At 38.4% G+C, this 19,919-nt stretch overlaps 1 protein-coding gene across 4 annotated transcripts in view; it reads right to left on the reverse strand.

Moving 5' to 3' along the window:
• Positions 1-1,436: 1,436 nt before the first annotated feature.
• Positions 1,437-19,919, reverse strand: part of glsb (glutaminase b) — a 56,548-nt gene continuing 38,065 nt past the window's right edge. For 2 of the 4 annotated variants that reach the window (XM_033615227.2, XM_033615252.2), the window contains 5 exons: positions 17,975-18,067; positions 7,228-7,289; positions 5,383-5,459; positions 4,821-4,884; positions 1,437-3,230 (listed from right to left, as the gene is read on the reverse strand). In XM_033615227.2, coding sequence (XP_033471118.1) covers positions 3,083-3,230; positions 4,821-4,884; positions 5,383-5,459; positions 7,228-7,289; positions 17,975-18,067 — 444 coding nt within the window. In that variant the 3' untranslated portion in view covers positions 1,437-3,082. Of the gene's footprint in view, positions 3,231-4,820; positions 4,885-5,382; positions 5,460-7,227; positions 7,290-11,356; positions 17,262-17,974; positions 18,068-19,919 lie in introns of those variants that run through there. The other 2 variants (XM_033615243.2, XM_033615236.2) reach the window with 2 other exon arrangements.

The following is a 19,919-nucleotide window of genomic DNA, read 5'->3' on the forward strand; positions in this document are numbered from 1 at the left end:
GGAGAACAGTGACATTGCCTCTGTTTCTTTTTCTGAAATATCTCAACTACTAATCAATGGTGTGCCATGAACTTTGCTAACATGAGGTTGTATTTAAGACCATATACCTGTATAACTGAGGACATTCCCATGATCCTCAGCTGTGCTTCATGTTTAGTGCTAATATGCATTTTCTACGGAAACCAAGAACAGATAAGTAGATAATTTATCACAGGAATACATACATACTTTCTTGAGATTACAGGATAATTCGGAGAACTCTAAAACAAAAGTTTATTTGATCACATTTGATACCAGCCTTTAACATCACTGAGAAAGAAACTGCAATGTCTGTCTGTGTTAGACTTTGACTGAAGTTCAGTCTCATGCTGATCAGTTATGGGAAGCTCTCTGCTTATTCTGACATACTTTAGCTTACAACAAAATCACAGTTGACAGGACACTATGCGGGCTGAGCCGGCACTCTTGATGTAAGAGGAAACAACCTTTGGTTTTCTTGTGATAATGAGTTAATTATCTTGTTATGTCAAGATAACAAAATTGGTTTTCTTGAGACAACAGAATAATTTACTGAAATAACTGCATTAACAAAATTGCAAGCACAACTTTTCTTGGCTTCCATAGTTTGCAAACACTACCATGCTAAGCTAAAATGGTGAACATGGAAAGTACATCAGCATGTTGTCATGTCATGGTCTAAACTAATTATGAGCTGCTAAGTGGGAAAAACTATTTTCTAAACGATATTTCCAACTTGGTGACACACAGACACACCACCGCTGTCAGTAAGGCCATCACAGCGAGAAGGGTGTTTATGGTCCAGGGCCACGATTTGTCTAGAGTGTGTGTGAGAAAGAATAAGCCCTCCATAGTTAATAACAGTGGGTGGTATTAATACACTTACATGCTACCAACCACCTGATTACAAGACAATGGCAAGGGTTATGGATGTATGAAGAGACCATTACTGCACATATAGAATGTTTCAGATACCAGCAAACCCTTCTCATGTCTGCAAATACACCAAATAAATAAATAATTTAACATCTACTAAGGGTAATAAAAACAGGAGGGACAGAGGTAGAACCATATATATAAATACATTTTCTACCTCATTGGAGTTCATGGATATAACTTTTACACACATTTACAGTAGTTTTAAAAATATAGACTACTTTTGACTCATCAGGTAGTTCATTATGGACATTTGTCACTTCTGGGGCTCCACAGTGTTTCCCAACCTGTATGGACTTTTTATCCGTCACTATTGTGAAATTTAAGCCATCAAGCAAATTTTAAATGAGATCAAATACTGTATGTGAAATATATAGCCTCTCTATAAAGACTTAAATTCCAGTGTTCAGGAAATGCAGCAACTACAGTCAGACCATGAGAAAAAAACTTACTTGTAATGTTACAACATAATTTGAATCCTGTGTGTTGACACAATTTGTTTAATTCAAGTCAAGGTCATTGCACAGTATGCATTATTCATATTTATATACTTTTTCAAAATAAATGTCATTGGGGAAAATCTGGTACATTCTTACAGTAAAGCCATAGACTTTGATTTGGATTAGATGTATGTGAAAGAGCATTTGGAAATAACTTTCTAGTGCATAGGTAATATGAGAATACTGAAGAGTTATTGCAAGAAGTCCATTCAGACTGATAGCTGTCAAAGTTTTAGAAATTGTCCTTGTGCTGATGAAATTGTTCTGTGCAGGAAAACCCAACAGCATGATGGTTAGAGCTGCAACAATTAACTGATTAGTCGATTGACAGAAAATTAATTGGCAACCATTGTGATTATTGAATAATAAATTTTTAAGCCAAAATGCCAATCATTTGCTGGTTTTCTGCTTCTTTGACACTTTTCTTTGCCATACATAATAATAAACTACATATCTTCTGATTTTTAGTCAGATAAAACATAACAGACATCACCAAGGGCAGTGGAAAATTACACAGGGCATGTTTCACTACTTCTGACATGTTATTGACATAATGATTAACTGATTAATCGAGGAAATAATTAGCATCATAATCTTTAGTCACAGCCCTGGTGCAGTCCAAGACGCCAATATAATGAAGCCAATTTGCAAAAATAGGTATTCTTCATCTAGATTCAGAGAATTTTAAAATTTGGGCAGGTCTTTGGTTGCTGGCATTGTTGACAGGAATGGGTGGAGGATGTGGGAGAAAAGCAGATAAACTGCCTTCTTATTAACATTATGTGTTTAAAAATGAGCAACATACACAGAAAAATGTAACTATGACTACAAAAATAAAGAACCAACTTCCCTTTATCTCAGATGCAACAAATTACACAATCTTACATCTTTAGATGAATTTTACTCTTTAAAAAGTCTCTCTGTGAAATAAATACATAGTGCTTCTATTGCAAATGTTGCCACTGAAAAAATACATTTGGAGTACAGTCTTTCAATGACCTCAAAGGAGACGAAGCTTCATAAAACCTGCTGATGACCTCCCAACAGTCAGGAGAACAATAGATGCAGCTATATGGAGATCAAACAGGCACATAACTGCAGAGTCAGCATGATGCCTGTGAGCAGTTACACATTTACACAATCATAGACACATTATAAAGTTTATATCATAACTTCCACACACCTCACTGACTCACAAAACTAATACAATCAGAGTATAACCCAAATATTTCCAGGTAGAGAGTAGTATAACATTAACTATACAGTAACTAAACTAATACACTTTAGTACCACAAATGTGATTTAGAGTACCGACACTTTACATGAGTAATATTCTGTAAACACTGCATTACAGATATCCAGATATTGTATCATTTGTTTAAACAGTATTGATGAAGTGCTCACTCACACATACAACACACATTGCATTATGATGGAGGTGAGGGAGAGATATGAAGAGCAGTGATGCACAGCCAGAAGCAAAGCAAACCAGATGAGACATAACAACGATAACTAATTCATAACACATTTCAAAAATATGGTCACTAATGTACAAAGTGATTCCAGGTAAGTACAATGCTTCACTGTGTGCATATAAACCTAAAGTATTGTAGATGTGTGCAGCAGGTCTACAGCAAGCTGTCCAGGCTCTTCTCTGCGCTCTCCTTGTCGTTAGCGCTGGCAGGCGGGCTGTATTTGTCCTGGTAGTTCTGCAAGATGGTGACCACATCGTGGTGGCCAAAATGCATAGCTTCTTCCAGTGGTGTGTTCCCCCACCTGTACATGGAAAATATTGGTGTATCAAAAAACACACTGGGACAAAAACATGGCATTTATGGAGGTGTAATTCTGAAAAAGAGTTTTCATGGGGGAAAAAAAGCTTGTTTTTCTGAATTAAATTTTTTCTTTTGCTCTTTGTTTCTTGAATTGACAAGATAATAATGCTATTCATTCTCAGTTTTCGGAATAAGCGAGATAATGTCATTATTTCTCATTTTTTAAATGAACAAAAGCATAATATGAGAGTTCTAAGAGAGTTTTTATGGGAAAAATATTTGCTTTCGTTTTTCTGAATTGACGGGATAATAATGTCATTGTGCCTCTGCGCTGGTGATAGCCGTGGCTGGAGACATTATGTTTTTGGGTTGTCTGCAGGTCAAAGGTCAAGGTCACTGTGAACTTGCCTGTGTCCTTTTCGTGAATGCAATATTCTAAGAAATTTGGCACAAAGGTTGACTTGGACTCAAGGATGAACTGATTAGATTAGAGTTTTGTGAATGCGGTATCTCAAGAACACCTTGAGGAAAATTTTAAATTTTGGATATTAAATGCCATCATTTCATCATTATAATATATATACATCTGTGTAAAAAGTTTTGTCAGAATTTGTGTATGAATTCCTGAGTTATGGCCAAAAACGTGTTGTTAGGTCACAGTGACCTTGACCTTTGACTACCAAATTCTAAACATTTCATTCTTGAGTCCACATAGATAATTTGTGCCAAATTTTAGGACATTCCCTATGGTCTTTTTGAGATATCGTTTCACAAAATGAGATGGGCACAAGGTCCCAGTGACCTTGACCTTTAACCACCAAATTCTAATCACTTCATCATTGCGTGACCAAACTGATACACTTATCACAACTGTTTTTTTATTTCTACAACAGAAGAAACCCTGCCCTGTGTTTAACTAATCAAGTCTTAATAATAGACATACATTTAGGTGACTAAATCCCTGTGATTAACCATTCAACCATTAATTAGGGTGGCTGTGGCTCAGGGGGTAGAGCAATTGTCTCCCAATTGGAAGGTTGGTGGTTCTCCCTGGGCAAGACAATGGGTCCCAAAAGCTCCCGGTGGGTGTGATATCAGTGTGTTAGTGTGTTAGTGTGTGCATGTGTGTGTGTGAATGTTTATTTGATGAGTAGGTGGCACCTTGTAAATGAGCCTCGGCCACCAGTGCATGAATATGTGTGTGAATAAGTGAATGGTGCCTGTAGTGTAAAGCATTTTAAGTGGTCGCTAACACTCATAAAGCACTACATAACTTTAGCCCATTTACCTTTTTCTTTTTTTTTTTCACATTTACCGAACCAAATCGAGTTAAAAAAAGATTTAGAATTATGTTGTTGCTATGCTGCTTTGGAAAAGATCAGCAGAAATATTTATGTAAGTGTTCACCCTGAATTGGACCCCAGAATGTACACAGGAGGAATACACAGCAAACAATCCTGCAGCTCATCATTTAAAGAGACAGCCCTGAGATGGAGAGGCTGACATAATGTTAAAGTTCTGCAACATAAAAAGAACAAATAGGTACAGATGGTGAGAAAGACCACAGTGATCATGAAGAGTCTGCTCTCACCTGTCTCTGGGCACTGGGTTCACCTTGCAAGCCTCCAGGAGGAAGCGCACCACCTCCGTGTGTCCTGAAAGCAGAGTACATGTTAGAAATACAAAGCATACATGTAACAGCTAAAAGTGTGAAGAGAGTGTGTGCTTGATTCTAATGTAATATTAAAGAAGTATGAGAACAGCCAATAATGACTTCCATGTGTGACAGCTGAACATCTCACTCTAAAACAATGAACATCACAGTAATGGACTGCTATCACAGCTTCTTCTCTTTGGGAAAGGCTTTGCCCATATGGGGGCATTTCATTTGTCACGTAAAAAAAGTAAGGGCCTCAAAATTGTTGCCACAAAGTTATAAAGTTAGAAGCACCTTATTGTCTAAAATATAAATATGAAAATGCCTTATGTTTGCATACAAGGCCCCAGACCAAAACAAAATATGTGGGCAGGCTTGAACGTGCTTTTGTATATTCTTATTATGCTCTTAATATCATCAGAATTCGATGCACACTGAATGTCCACAACTGCAAAGTCAATAAAGATAAACAGGTTGACTTTAAACTGCATATTACCTTCAGCTGCTGCCACATGGAGAGCCGTTCTAGAGTCGTAGTCCCTCTGCTCCATGTCTATGGATGACAGTGCAAACCTACACACACAAAGTACATTAACTAACATTGTAAGCACCTTCAGTTATACTACTCTTTACAGAAAACTCATGTCTTATCAGCAAATATAACAGTTTAGGGTTTAAAACTAATTACTTTGCTCCACAGACTGAAGCACTCAAGCGTTGCCCTTCCACAAAATATACGCTACTTTACAAAATTATATTATATAAAAAGCTGGACTCCCTAACTTTATTTCCTTCTACTCAAGGTTTCCAGTTGAGTTGAACAGCTGCTGTGGAGCTGTTTGTTTTATCTCTTGCACACTCAGGATGATGCGTGCATTTATTGCATGTAGCCTTTCCATGAGAAGTGAACGTGAAAAAATGCTTTTTTTAAAATAATTAAGGAAGTTCATGCATGACCTTGAGGATACACATGAGTTTTGTTCACAGCAATTGTTCACCTAACTTTTGTTTGTTTACAGTAGAACTCCACCTATCAGTTTGACCTCTTTCAGAGGTTCCTCTGCCACTTGAGGTCAACAAAGTGCAAAGCTGCCTCAAGCAACTATGACAGGAGACACAAAATGTCTTCTCTTAGGAGGACATTCCCCACGTCTTTGTGAGCATCAGTAAAAAAAAAAAATTACAAGGCAGATGCTATCTGCACCCAGAGGACTCTAGCCAACAAAGCTATTTATACACTGGTGTATGCAGAGAGCTCAAGGGATGATGTTTTTCTGTAGACCAACGTGGAAGTTGGTGTTGCCCTGCTTCCCTTGACTGAAAGCCTGTGGGATTTTTGCATTGGATTTTGGATTATTGCAGAAAATAACCTCTGTGGCAAAGAAACATTTATGATACTTGCATATTTTGTTTAGCAAGATAATGTTCACAAATGGACACCTCTTACATGATTTTTGAAGCCTAAACTCAATCGCCAAAAGTAAAAGGCTAACATTAAGCTATAGACGACCTACACCATGGTCACATGACTTTACATCCCTACCACAACATGGAGTATTTACTGACATATTTTGTGTCGTAGAACAAAACGTGAAAACCTCTCAAGCGTGTGTTAACCACAGAACTTATTTCAGGCATCTAACCAAAAACAAATCAAAAAACTCACTGACTTTGAGACAAGGGAACCGGGAGTGCTAATATGCTAACTTATTTCTGGGTTTTAGGACGCATTTCTGGAGCACTGGCGTCCAAGCCACGTTTAAATATGACGTTAACATAAAAAGGTCTATTTAGCTCATCAGCTGAAGTTTATGTTCACAGTATGCATTCAGCAGGTTTTTTCATCCTACAAACTGAAAATAATAAGTCAACTAAGACTAAAAATAATGAGCCAATACTGACTAACACAGGACTCAAACCCCAGTCTTCTGTATGGAAGTCTATGCTTAACTAATTCATCCACCACATACTTACTCCCTACATGGACTTTGTTGCTCTGTACTACGTCACCTGACTTTTTGGCAGTACATTAGTGAGTTTTTTCCTTATAATCTTATCACTTCAATCTCAGAGAATATCCCAGATAAATTGGTACTAGCCCTAACCATGACCTTTTTGCCCTTATCCTCAGAACTTCTGCCCTCAATGCATCAACATGAGTACTAGACAGTCATAGCATGCAGGGGAATCCACATTAACTCGCTGAAAGCGAAAGAATAACACACAGTTTATGTTTTAGGAAGGGATTCCACTAGGTGACAAAAGTGAAATAAGCCTAAACATTTCTTCTGTGGCTGATATTACAAATTAGTAAATAAAAAAAAGAGTGTGCGCTGTTCACCTCCTCAGTGCGGAGACATCTCCTGTGTAGGCAGCAAACAGCAGGTTGATGACAGACTTGACCTGTGGACAGAGACGGACAAAGAGAAAGAACATTTGCAGAAGGACCACAAACACATCCTATTTTTACTACTTCTACTCCAACTCCAGCAACTATAAAGAAATACTACCAAATGTTATCACTATTTTGCTGAGGAACTAGTGGGTATAAAACATTAATGGCTGCATATATGACTGGTGTCACACATTTAGTTTCTAAGCAGCACTGAGTGGAATTCAGTTTCAGTGTAATGTATTCCCATATTAAACGTAAAGCATGAGGTTGGTGTTATTCAATAGTTTAATAGTTTCTTGCTGTCAACAGATCCAATGAAAAAACCATAAACAACAATGTTGATGTCCATCCCCACCCTGTCTGTGGTACTCAGTCCTGAACACATTTGATCCTACTCAGGAGTAAAAGGGACTATTTTCAGCAGTGGATTAATACACATCTGGTATCGAGTGAGTAGTTGGGGAAGCAGGATGGTGTGTGTGTGGGATTGAGTTAAAATAATCTACAGTGTGTGTGTGTGCTCATGTTAAGGAACATGTCACTCAGTGAAACAGTGTGACTCACTGGTATGTTTTTAAAAGTTTCTGGACAACGGAGCTCTATGGATACACAGCCATTACTTGTTAGTAAGATCAATTCATTGATGATTCTGGTCTTTTCATGGGATTCAATCAGAAAAATGTATACTTCATCTTTAAGATGGATATTACTAACCAATGACAATCTCTAAGCTTTGAAAAGAATGATGGCTACTTATGAAAGAGAATTCACCTCAGTTGACTACTACTGCAGACAAAGCTACATCTACTCAAATATAACAACAACATACAGTACCATGGCTCTGACAGATCCCTGCATCAATTGAGACTTACCATCAAACAGGAATCAATCATTTCCTATAAACAAAACTTCAGGAGTTGAAACATATTAAGAAACATTGACAATGTGAATAAGAATACATAGTAGCCATACAGGCTAGTATCCAAACAAATAAATTACATTGTTACGGTGCGATGGTCTGAAAATTTGAGAATTTGTATTAAAAAGAGATTTCTATTCACTAAAATGGGATTTGTCAAAATTTTTATATATATACATACATATATATATATATTTAAGAAATGCAAGCAGGAGTAAGTGTTTTTTGTAACAACGGGTCAAAGGTTCAAGCTTCACCACCGCAAGGACCACAACACTAACAACACAGATAGCCAATATTTCAACTCATGCAGGAAATGTAACACCCAATAATGTATCCAGAATTCACCACTTACAACTCTCAAAAGCCAAGCTGAAACTAAAACAGCACAGTAGTTAAGAAAAGCACCTCAAATCTCACAGAAGATGATGACAAGCTTAAGCATGCATGAGAGACAGAGGGAACCACAGATATTGGGCCTCATTTCACTGCGATCCAGTAAGGCTCATGAAGACGCCCTCGCTGCTTTAGAAACAAATTCAGACAGTGAAAACATGTCAGGAAGCTTAAGAGACACAGACACACACAGCGTCAGAAGCATGAGACTTCATTCTCACATACCTCTATTTTAGAATTTTGGTTCAACTGAGGGTGAGGTTATAGTTAATTAATTGTGCCTGGTTTTTTCTCTATAAATAATTTTATAATTTTGCTCAGGAATGCACAAAAGCTTTGATTATGTCAGATTTAGGAAAGTTTTTTTGTCCTCTCCACAGAATGTTGGACCAAGACACTTATAAGGAAGTGGAGTGCTGACCTACTTTTTACCAGCCACGTTGCAACAGCTGGGCGCAGTTTGTCATCATGGCAAAATGTGGTCCTGAAGACATCAATTGTAGCAGGAACTACCACAGAAGCTGTGAGTACTTTGCCACCTATGTCTGTCTGTCTTTGGACAAATTTGTTCAATGTGACAACATTACAACCGTACAAGATGCAGTCACGAAAACGTGTAGTTGAGATCAAAATATAGGCAAAGTTTAAAGATGCCATGGTCCAAGCAGGGGGGCTGGACGTAGTGGGACAGGAAGTTACGAAGTGGCCACTGGCCCCCCTATTTTTTGCCTTTAAATGGCAGATCGCTGTATCCCAGTTGAAGTGATCCCATCAAGAGTGGAACTTTTGGATTGCGGGCCACTCTTTAAGTTAACTCTTTAGTTAACCTTCAAATGTGCTCAGACCACTTGAATCTAAATCTTTACATATCAGGCAATTACAGTTTATAATATTCCATTTCTTAGATTGGGTTGTGGTTTCCCATCATGTTAAAACTCTCAGTAATTGTTCAGACTGTCTGCAGCCACTGATAAATAACAGCCAGTATTTGCATCCAAACTCATGATGTTTAATTTGAATAGGGTCATTACCACGACTCTTAAGGTGACCATAATGTAGGTGACGTGGTGAAACCTCTCAGGGGTTGTGGCTCACTTAAGTCAGATTTCATCTACATTATACATTTATTAGGAATTACAAGGTGCCCTTTCAAGAAAAGCCTTTTCTGTTCAGGGAACAAATGTATTCAAATTGAAAAAAAAAAGAAAAAAAAAAGTGATCAGGCACATAATCAATGGTGTCTGTTCTTGACATGACCACTACAAGTCATGTTAGTTGGAAATATTAAAACCCTTTAAAGGAATACTTAATCTGCAAAATGACCATTTTTATATTAATTACTCACTGCATGTCACCTTGAATTTGTTTGCCGCATGCCTCCACAGTAAATGGAGAATCCAAAAAAGATGAACATTATTCATGAATTAAAGTAAACGGTGACCATGTCTAACAACAGCAAAACTATATATCAAAACATCTGTTCCAAAAACATGCATTTTCACTAAAATAATACCATTTAAAACACATCAGTATAAAAAGTCTTACTCAAGGCCGAGTAATGTGCCTGAGCACACACATGTACTTGAACCCCGCACAAATGGAGATCATAGGCACGCTCAAGTCAAGTATTAAGTTTTAGCAAAAACGCATGTGTTTGAAGTACAGATCAGATGACTGGACAATTGAGACTTCAATTCTACAGGAGTGGTGTAAGAGTTTATAAAATGATGTCTTGATATAGTTCTGCTCTAAACGTAGCCCCTGATGACTTCAATTCATTTTCACCTTTTCTGGATTCTCTGTTCAATATGAGGGCATGTAAGAAACATTTTCTTCATAATTCAACTTAATATGTGGTGAGTAATTGATTTACACATGGTTATTTTGAAAAAGTTTCGGCTGTATATGACATAATACCTGTGGTACATACATGGCATGTATGTAGAGCCTGTTTTTGCACCAAAAGTGAAAAATACATTCCAAATGATAACTTGTCAGCAACAAAACATGTTGACATTGGATTGTTTGAACAGTAAAATGCTGTAAAACTGGAAAAGTATGACTTTGATCGTGACTGCGTTACACGACATGACAGAAATGAGCAATGTAGCACTTTAGTCACCTGTTGGTAACAGTTTGTGGGAGGGCGGTTTAGTACATAAACAACCTGAGTGAAAACATGTCCTACTTTCACCTTTACTTCACTTGTATTCAAGAATAACACCACCTGTTTACATGTGACACGCAGCCACCTTTGAATTTAATGGCTTGAGTTTGTTTCACAGATAGTGGTGACCATATCCACTGCTCATGATTAGTCTTGAATTCGGAAGTTGACCTTTGACCTTTTGGACAAACAATATCATCACATCATCATTTTATCCTATTAGAAACACCTAAGTACAGTGAAATTTTGTCATATTTTGTGCATAAAATCAAAAGTTATGGCCAGAAACTTGTTATGTGAGGTCATCGTGACCTTTTAATACCCTCAAAATTCCCTAAAGGTCTTTCTGGGATACTGCACTTATGAGAATGGGACGCAGGGATGGATGTACATAAATAAGGACATATGGAAACCTGAAAGCATAATGCACCCGGCCATTGCTGTTGCCGGCGCCGAAATGGGAACTTGGAATCTGGAGTGGTCCTTTAGGTATGCAGAAGGATGCCTCTTTAAAAGTTTCTGTCCAACTACTGAAGTGACAGTGACTGTGGTTGTTATTGTTAAAGAACAGTTATGGGCGCAGAGAAATAAGATGATATTTTACATTGCTTTATTAGATTTTATACAAGGGACACAAAAGCTAAAAAAAAAATCATAACATTGCTTTCACTGTCATGTCTGCAAGTCCATCACAGCCTAAGACACTGTATTTGCTAAGAATACTGAAGGAGGACAAGCAGACAGGACAGTTAATGAAGTTTATGGAGACTTTACATACAGAATTACAACCATATGAACTGAGAAAAAAAAATCAAAACACAGAGAAGTTTGACAGTCATGATCTTGGAACTGTTTGGCTTCATCAACTGTATGCTTGGGGATGTTTTTGGTTATAAATTTTACAACCATGTAACAACTTTCTAATCTTTTAAATTTGCATTTTCAGAAACTTATTCAGGAATTCATCTTTGGCCATAATATCCTCTTGCAAAACAGTGTATAATAAATATTACCCGACTCAAACATTAGAAAACCTTACAATTCCAAGGTCACCAAATCGCAATGGTAGTGATATACATTTATATGCAATTTCCATGTCACAAGTAAAATTTATGTCCAAGACACAAATCAACATGAATAAAGACATATGGAAGGTAGTCAAATCAAATTATTACATGGGATTAAAAATACATTTTTCAAATCATACAAAATATGCATGCAAGAGGGAGGATGATAATTCACAGAGGGAAAGAAAAAAGAACAGCAGGAAACATTACATATGTGACATGAACCATAAAAATTTGATGATTTCACATAAATACTGGTAACTGCATTCAAAAGCCTCATGTCATGAGTTAGACTGTAAGGAGTAATAATCACAGTTTGAGGAGAGAGGGAGGGGTTGCAAATTACAAACTTCAAGTAATACAGGTCATTTTCCCTCAACAGCAACATCAGGCTTGTTTGTCATTCAGATTTACCAAAGCAAAGATCAGATTATCAGCTCCGGTTGGTTGCAATAAAATTAAATCCATCTCGTCAGTGCTGGTCTGGTCCAGTTTTGTAGACATATAGGCACTGTATTTTAGATTTTGTGCCAGTGCCCTTCTACTTAAGCAACAAAGAAAAAAGGCTCACACACTGCTTACCTTCACTTTCAAACCAAATCCTCTATTTTTGCAGCACCTGACCACATATACAGCATCATGGTATACTGTATTTGAACATAATCCTAATCCACCTGTGGTTACCAGTGGTAACATTAAGGTCTTAGAGTTTGATTCTTAGTGATGTGATGGAAATGCTGAAAATTTGATGTCTTAATTATAACTAAAATTACATGAAATCAAATTATATGCAATGTGCACCTGTGCTAGCTCAGTTTCTAAATGTCATCCAGTACATACATGCATCATTTTCTGAATATCTTTTGTGCATGTGTAGCCTACAAAATTTTAAATCAAGCACAGGGATGGTAATGTGAACCACTATACAGAGAGGCAGCTAACAAGTTAGAGTGTATTTCATGGTTATAGTACAATTAATGACAGCCATGAATAAGCCCTTCCAAAGTTCTGCCCATTTCCACTCTGTGCTCCACTAACAGTTAAAAAGGCTTGGACAACAGCAAAACCTTGGTCACTTTTTCCCTTTTTTGTAATACTTAGATATGCTATGTGCTAGGCTCATCTATGTTGAAAAGAACCAACCAAATTTTGAAGCTGGTTAAAAGATGGGGCTGAGAGACTGTCACAATCTTCACGGACACATTACAATAAATATAGTCACATCTTGAGTTAGCTAAAGTTAGCAAAACATTAGCAAACTAGCTAGCTTATGTATAGCTACATCAAGAGGAGTTAGCTTGTGGTGTGGTACCGCCTTATTTCTGAGGTAACATTTAAGAGATTTGGAAAAAAAGACAGATTCATTGCTGAGATATTTTTAAGATGACTTGAATTACTGTTCAATCAAAGCTCATGTTTCATTTCTCTGTAAGGCTACCTGCCACCATGAAGTAACTAACACAACTGCATACAGTAAAGAGAGACTAAGGTTAGATCAGCACCATGGTCTATTAATACATACAGCACACAGAGTACTGTAGTGATCCCTAGAGAGGGGAAACGGGACACATATCCAGCATTGCGGGTATGTTGACTGATAGTCTCATCATCCTCTGTCTACGTCTAACTTTTTAGTTGAGACCGGAAGCCTCAAGTAAGGTTGCAACTTGTTCAAAACAGTTAACAACATGAATATATCCTTTCGTTGCATATTGTCTGCTTCTTGAAGCTATAGGGCCTGAAGCCCAGACGCTATCTGATAAAAACTGCGCCACCTGACTAATTGGAACCAATGTCCTCATGTTTCTTTTTTCAAATTGTCCAACATAGCACAAAACAGGAGCACTGTCCAACTGATACTCATTTCACTCATTCTTAAGACAGTCCACTGCAAAATAATAAGCAGAAAACGACAAGATCCATGTATGAAATCATCTCAAGTCGCCAACAGACCCAACGCAACTTCTTGCTTACAGTAAAAAACACTGTTCTTATATCGACCAGCATTTCTGAGAAGCATTACTCATGACAGAGGCTTTTGAATACTTTTTACCTGAAAACAGAAAAACTCTGACAGAAGCCTGTAACATTAAAAAAAAAGAAGAAAAAACACAAAAGAAAAATCTTCATACACCATGACAATGTAATAACATGGTATCATTAGCTCCAGCAGCCATCACTTTGAGCTCAAATCCAACACCACACCACGTGTACAGTTTTAACAATGACTGATGAACAAACAGATAAGACCCCTCACTAAAGTCACAGTAGAGAGACATCTAAGGCATCTGCTGACATGACATTCATGTGCAAGTATCTCTATTTCCTGGAGGAGGCAATATTATAAAGTCGGAACGTCTTAAGTGTATTTTCAACACACATTCTGGTCTGCTGCTGAGAATTAATATTCAAGTGCAGACGCACACCTAAGAGCTATATACACCTGCCACTATGTACATTCAGAAGTACAGTAAATTGTGTTTATGGAAAGACGTTTTAATAATGTACGAGCTTATTAGAACTGCAATACTTTACAAACAATACTGGATGCGTGTTTTGTTTGCATACTGACACTCAAAACAAACGTTCTGAGTATGTGGATGAACATTTCTGGATCAGTGGACTTGAGGCATTAAACTCAATTTGATAACATCCATTTGTAATGGCAGTTCTAACTTGTCTCCCCTTCTAAAGACATATTATCAAAAAACAACAAAAAAACGAAACAATATTGCTGCAAGATGGTAGTTGATAAATTCACCTTCTTGTGCTGCTGTTTTTTCCCTATTAAAGCCTTAAAGCATTCATCATATCAATTATTGATGTAATGTAAATTTACAATGCTTTATTTCTGTAGAAAGCAGCTTAATTTCTAGACTAAGGCATCTTGTTTCAATATATTTTTATGCGCAGTGAAAAAACACAGTGAATTTTTTGTAATGCAGCCCAGATAATCCTGCAGTCATCTGCTGGCAGCAGAGAAGTTAAAGGCAGAATGAGTAAGTTTTCTCTTTGAAAAAACAAACAAACCTTACATGTCTAGTCTCATACAAAAGTAATCCCTCTCAATCATCACTTACGACTCTTAGATGTGTGTGTTAGTGTCTCTATCTACAGAGACCCTGCTCTTTGCCTGTATTTTCTCATGTTGCTGAGTTCAGGACGTTTCAGGGCAGCAACCTGTGGGCAATGGTAAGTAGCCACCAACCAATAACTGCTTGCAGGGTGTTAGGGCAAGACTGTGAAAACAAAGCGAACAGGTGCCAGATCATAAGCATGACGTTGAGCCAGGGAGGAAGGGCCAACTTTGAATGTTGTGTTTATAAACTTCAACAGACAAATCCTACTCATTCTGCCTTCACAGGCTTTATTAGGACAGGTCAGACACAAGCAGACTCCAAGGGGCTTCAACTGGAGGTCGCAGTATTGAACACACACCTTCCCTCTGCCTGCGTCATACTGAGTACACTCACAACATGGCAGCCACATACGCGTGCGCACACACACACACACACACACACACACACACACACACACACACACACGCACAAACGCACACACAAACACAAACACACACCATCTAAACTCAACAGCAGCTAAGAAGGATGCAGCCAGTCCAGCGAGAGCGCTGGCAGGTGAATGAGGACAATCAAGTTGAGTGAGTCTCCACAAAGAGCCTTGAAAACAGGCTGTTGTTTTAGTCATCTCACCTCTCTCCTGAGCACACCTCTTTCCCCACACCCACATCACTATCAGAAAAATCAGCCCCAACTGTGGTCCAGGCACTAATACAGACAGGTTACGGTCAAGTAATGGGGGGGAAAAATTCCTACTTTAGCAATAAACTTCTAAAGAGGATCAGAGGCTATCTGTTTGTAACCAGCTCCTTGGTTCTTTGTCTGTGTCTTGACCAGAAGGCTGAGAAACTGCACTACTGTGATAGTGACTCAGATAAGCTTTAAGCTTTGGGGTTGATTTTTCCTTTCAAGGTCAAGCATGTGGATATTGGAAAAGCATAATAGTTGTATATTTAAAAACTCTTCAGAATTCACATCTTTTTTTTTTTTTTTAATGACAAACTACATCATGTTAGCTACAACACTGCTGCATGCCAGCCCAGGCATTTACAGCTAACTTTTATGACTTCTTCCACCCAAAACTTTCCTTCAATAATCTTTTAATGCATCCCGTTATACTGATATGCTCATCATATTACAACACATCTAGCATCTGTATTGATGTACTAATACCAGAGTCTAAGGCCTCAGCATGAGCTACGGAAAGCAATCATCACTACAAAGTACTGAATGTAGATTTTAAGACTGTTGGTCTGAAAGCTGGCTGTGCTGAAGCTCCACACATGCAAACACACTCACACATTTTTCCTGATGATTAAAATATAACTGAATTTCAAATCAACCCTTATCTTACATTTTTCAAGAGGATTCTGTCAAAAAAGAAAACATATTGCAATACAGGTAGTGAGATGACAGAGGAGCACAACCTGTATACTGTCCACCAGATCCTGCACACACACACTGAGGCAAGAAGCAGGAGGAAGCTTAAGCTGAAAACACACTGCCGCTCCAGCACTGCATCATATGAAGGGCATCAAGTGGCACCCGTAGCACCAATAGGAAGCATCGCTCTGTAGCATGTCAACACCAACCACAGTTATTACTACTTTCAGTAAAAGATCTGTAGTGTTTACCTTTAAGTCATGTGTGCACACCCACTGATTAAACTTGATCTTTCACCTGAAGAGCCACTCTCCAGACCTGTGGCCTATCAGGCAATATCATTTTTGCTGCTGTCTTTATAAAGATGGGATGTACAAGCAGGAAGTGAGCGTATTTTTTTATGGGCAGCAAGGCTGGAAGTGGGACAGAGTTGTGAAGTGTCACAGGGCGATGCATCCATAAGCGCTGACCTACGCCTAGCCACCGGTGTGGGGCTTTACATAGAAAATAATTGGGGTAGCTTCTTTGACGTGCACCATTTGACAGCGGTGTGTTTTGGCCTTTAGAGTTCATTTGGAATTCAGAGCAAAATTAACAGGCAGTAACTGATCTCATTTTTCCATAACAAATAAAAACAAGAGGCTTCCAAGTCCGTCCACACAGTAACTGCTTCACAAGCAATAAATAATCCTCTACATAATTTATGTATAAATATTCAAGGGTGAGGAAAGGTGGTGGTGTCGTTGTGAGTGGTGGGGAGACAGATCAGTTGAGATGGGGGTTGGTGGGGGATAAGTACTTTTTTTTTTTTTTTTTTTCAATTTTCACTCGGCGACATTGTCCATCCTATAGACTACAGTGGTGGAGCTGTCCTGGTGCGACTCAGTAGGAGACACCTTTTTCCATAGAGGGGCTTTCAGAGCTAGCTCTTGCTGGAGGCTCTCGTAATCCATTGGTCCGAAGGAGAGCTGCTGTTTCAATTGACACGAATAACAAATTAGTCTCCTTCTTGTGTTTTTGTGTGTGTGTGTGTGTGTGTGTGTATGTATGTGTACTGTGTAAGTGGCATGTGGTTCACTGAAACATCTTTTGAAATACCAGAGCCAAAAACAGCTAATTTCATTATTTTAAGGTGACACTGGGCAGGTGTCTGCCCTAGGCAGATTTTCAAAGCAAACAGACTCTGGATCTAGTTTTTCATTTTATGGGCCTCCATGCATTTTTGCCATACTTTTGTTAAGGTTAGCTGAGATACCACAGTCTGAGGTATAAAATATGTGTATCATTTGGCTGCTTATATACATTGTGGAACCAAACTTAACATATCCAGTGACCAAACTAGAAAGAAATGCTCAGTATGCCTGAAATGCTCTGCAGCGATCCCAACAAGAATGCAAAGAGAAATAGATCATCCAAAGAAGAAAGGGGACGTGTTATCCTGTTTTGCTCGTTTTTTTTTTTTTTTTTTTTGTTTTAAATTAAGTGTGCCTTTTCTCTGAAAGGCTCAATGGCAACAAAACAGCTGATGCAGAACGATAACAGCTGTGAAATCTGAACAACAGTAACCTCAGCAGCACCCGCATTCTTGGTGAGAAGGTGTTCTGGCCAGTGTGTTTGATGGAGGAAATGGTTGCTGTTTTACAGATGGTTTTTTTCCTCATAACATGATGCTGTGTGTCCTTACCCGCTGGTCCCCTCCTTCTCTGCGAGGGTCGTGCTTCTTGGCAAAGTGCCTCAGGTTGTCGTAGTTGTGGAAGTTGAAAAGCTCCACGAGGTCCTGGAAGGAAAAGAGAGATAGATAAAAACAGAAGGGTAAATAACTCTATTTACTTGACACTGTTCAATAAGACATTTCATTCTGATGACTGGAAGTTAAAAAGTCAATGATTTCAGTGTTATATACATTCACAAAGCACATGAGATTGTTTCCTAGAGAGGCGGATTCTTGCGTGCAGCGCTTACTGAGCTCTGTGTCTGGGCCTGTCCCCTTGGTGATCATTAATGAGGTATCACTTACTTATTAAACAGGTTCGGTCACTGTAAGTATGCCTGCCAAGTTAAATTAGTACCCCAAGGACACTGTTGCACAATTTCCCATTCTTTTAAGGGGCATTTTTGTGTCTGTGACTGTTTGTTGACAATTATTTCCTTAAAGCACCATGAATATATAATAAAAAGTATAAAAATAAATTTAGGTAAAATTACTCAAGTAATTCATATTCCAAAGGACATTTATTCAAATTAACAATAACTAAAAACAGTAAAACAGGTCTACATGTTTGTTTGGTTTAGAGAAACCTAAAATGCTGATTTTTGACTGATTAGACAATATGTATCTACTATGCTATTCACTAATAATCTTAAATCTATATTACCAAAATCAAAATTGTAACTGAACCTTTAAATACTGCATGTCTAAAATTAAATTTTGTTTAATGTTAATATGTGTGTATATGTGTTATGCAATAACAACATGGTACTGTCAAATGACTTAGTCACTCGGTGCAGTCAAAAGGCCCGTTTCCACCGCAGGAACTTCGGGGTAATTTTACGGGGCCGGGGCCGTTGGTGCGTGTCTCCACCGCAGGAACCACCCCCGAAGGACAGAGTTCCGGAACTTTTACAGGGGCTAAACAAGACCCTCCTCGGGGTAGGTACTCAGAACGGCCCCGAAAGACTCCTGGCTGGGGCTTGGGGATTACTTGGTGCTGACTGGATATACTCAAGGAGGGATGTGACGACAACAGAAAGCAACAAAATAGCCGGCATTTTTAAAACTCAGCAGATGAGGGTTAGCTCGTTCATATAGCTTCTGCCACCATCTAAAAAAAACTCACTAAATGGCCTGTGAAAAAAATATTTTTTCCAGCGGATATCTTAGTTACAACATGATTGAGCTAGCAAAGCAGTTTTGTGTTGATATGTGTGGTATTTATTCAGTTATGGGAAGTCACGATGTCTAGAAGGCATCAGCTAACAGCAGCAGCAAAGCTAACATCAGGACGTCATCTGTTAAAAGCCTCCCGTTGTCGGATACGACATGAAACTACTCCAGTTAGCTCAATCATGTTGTAACTAAGACATCTACTGGAAAAAAATATTTTCTTCACGGGCCATTTAGTGAGTTATTACAGACACCGCTATCGGCTAACGGCGTCCCTAAGTCCCCCGGCCAAAATGGTCGCGCAACGATTACGTCACATCCAGAGCCCGTAACTTTACAGGAACCTTCCTCGTACTCCGCTCTCTCAGTGGAGACACGGCGGTTGAGAGGGCCGAGCGAGAGGACGTTCCTGTAGTAGTTCCTGCCCCTCAAATAGTACCAGGAACTTCTTCAGTGGAAACGGGCCTAAATGTACTTAATACATGTTATGTTTGTGCTCAATACCATGTCATCATGGCCTTGAGTAACATAAATAAATGAAATAAAATGAAATGAAATGTTTTTGGCACTAAATAGCGCCTGCCTCATGTCAAGCTATTTCTCATCTCTGGTCAAGAATGGATACAAACAATACATTTCCTGCTCTTAAAACATTAATGCTGCTGAAATTTTTAGCCCTGGTCTGTAAAAAACACCCAAAGGCCTAAGAGATGCTGGTGAAGTTATTTCTTGCTCTGGCTATGAA

Source organism: Epinephelus lanceolatus, chromosome 14, assembly GCF_041903045.1.
Source record: "Epinephelus lanceolatus isolate andai-2023 chromosome 14, ASM4190304v1, whole genome shotgun sequence".
NCBI lineage: Eukaryota > Metazoa > Chordata > Actinopteri > Perciformes > Serranidae > Epinephelus > Epinephelus lanceolatus.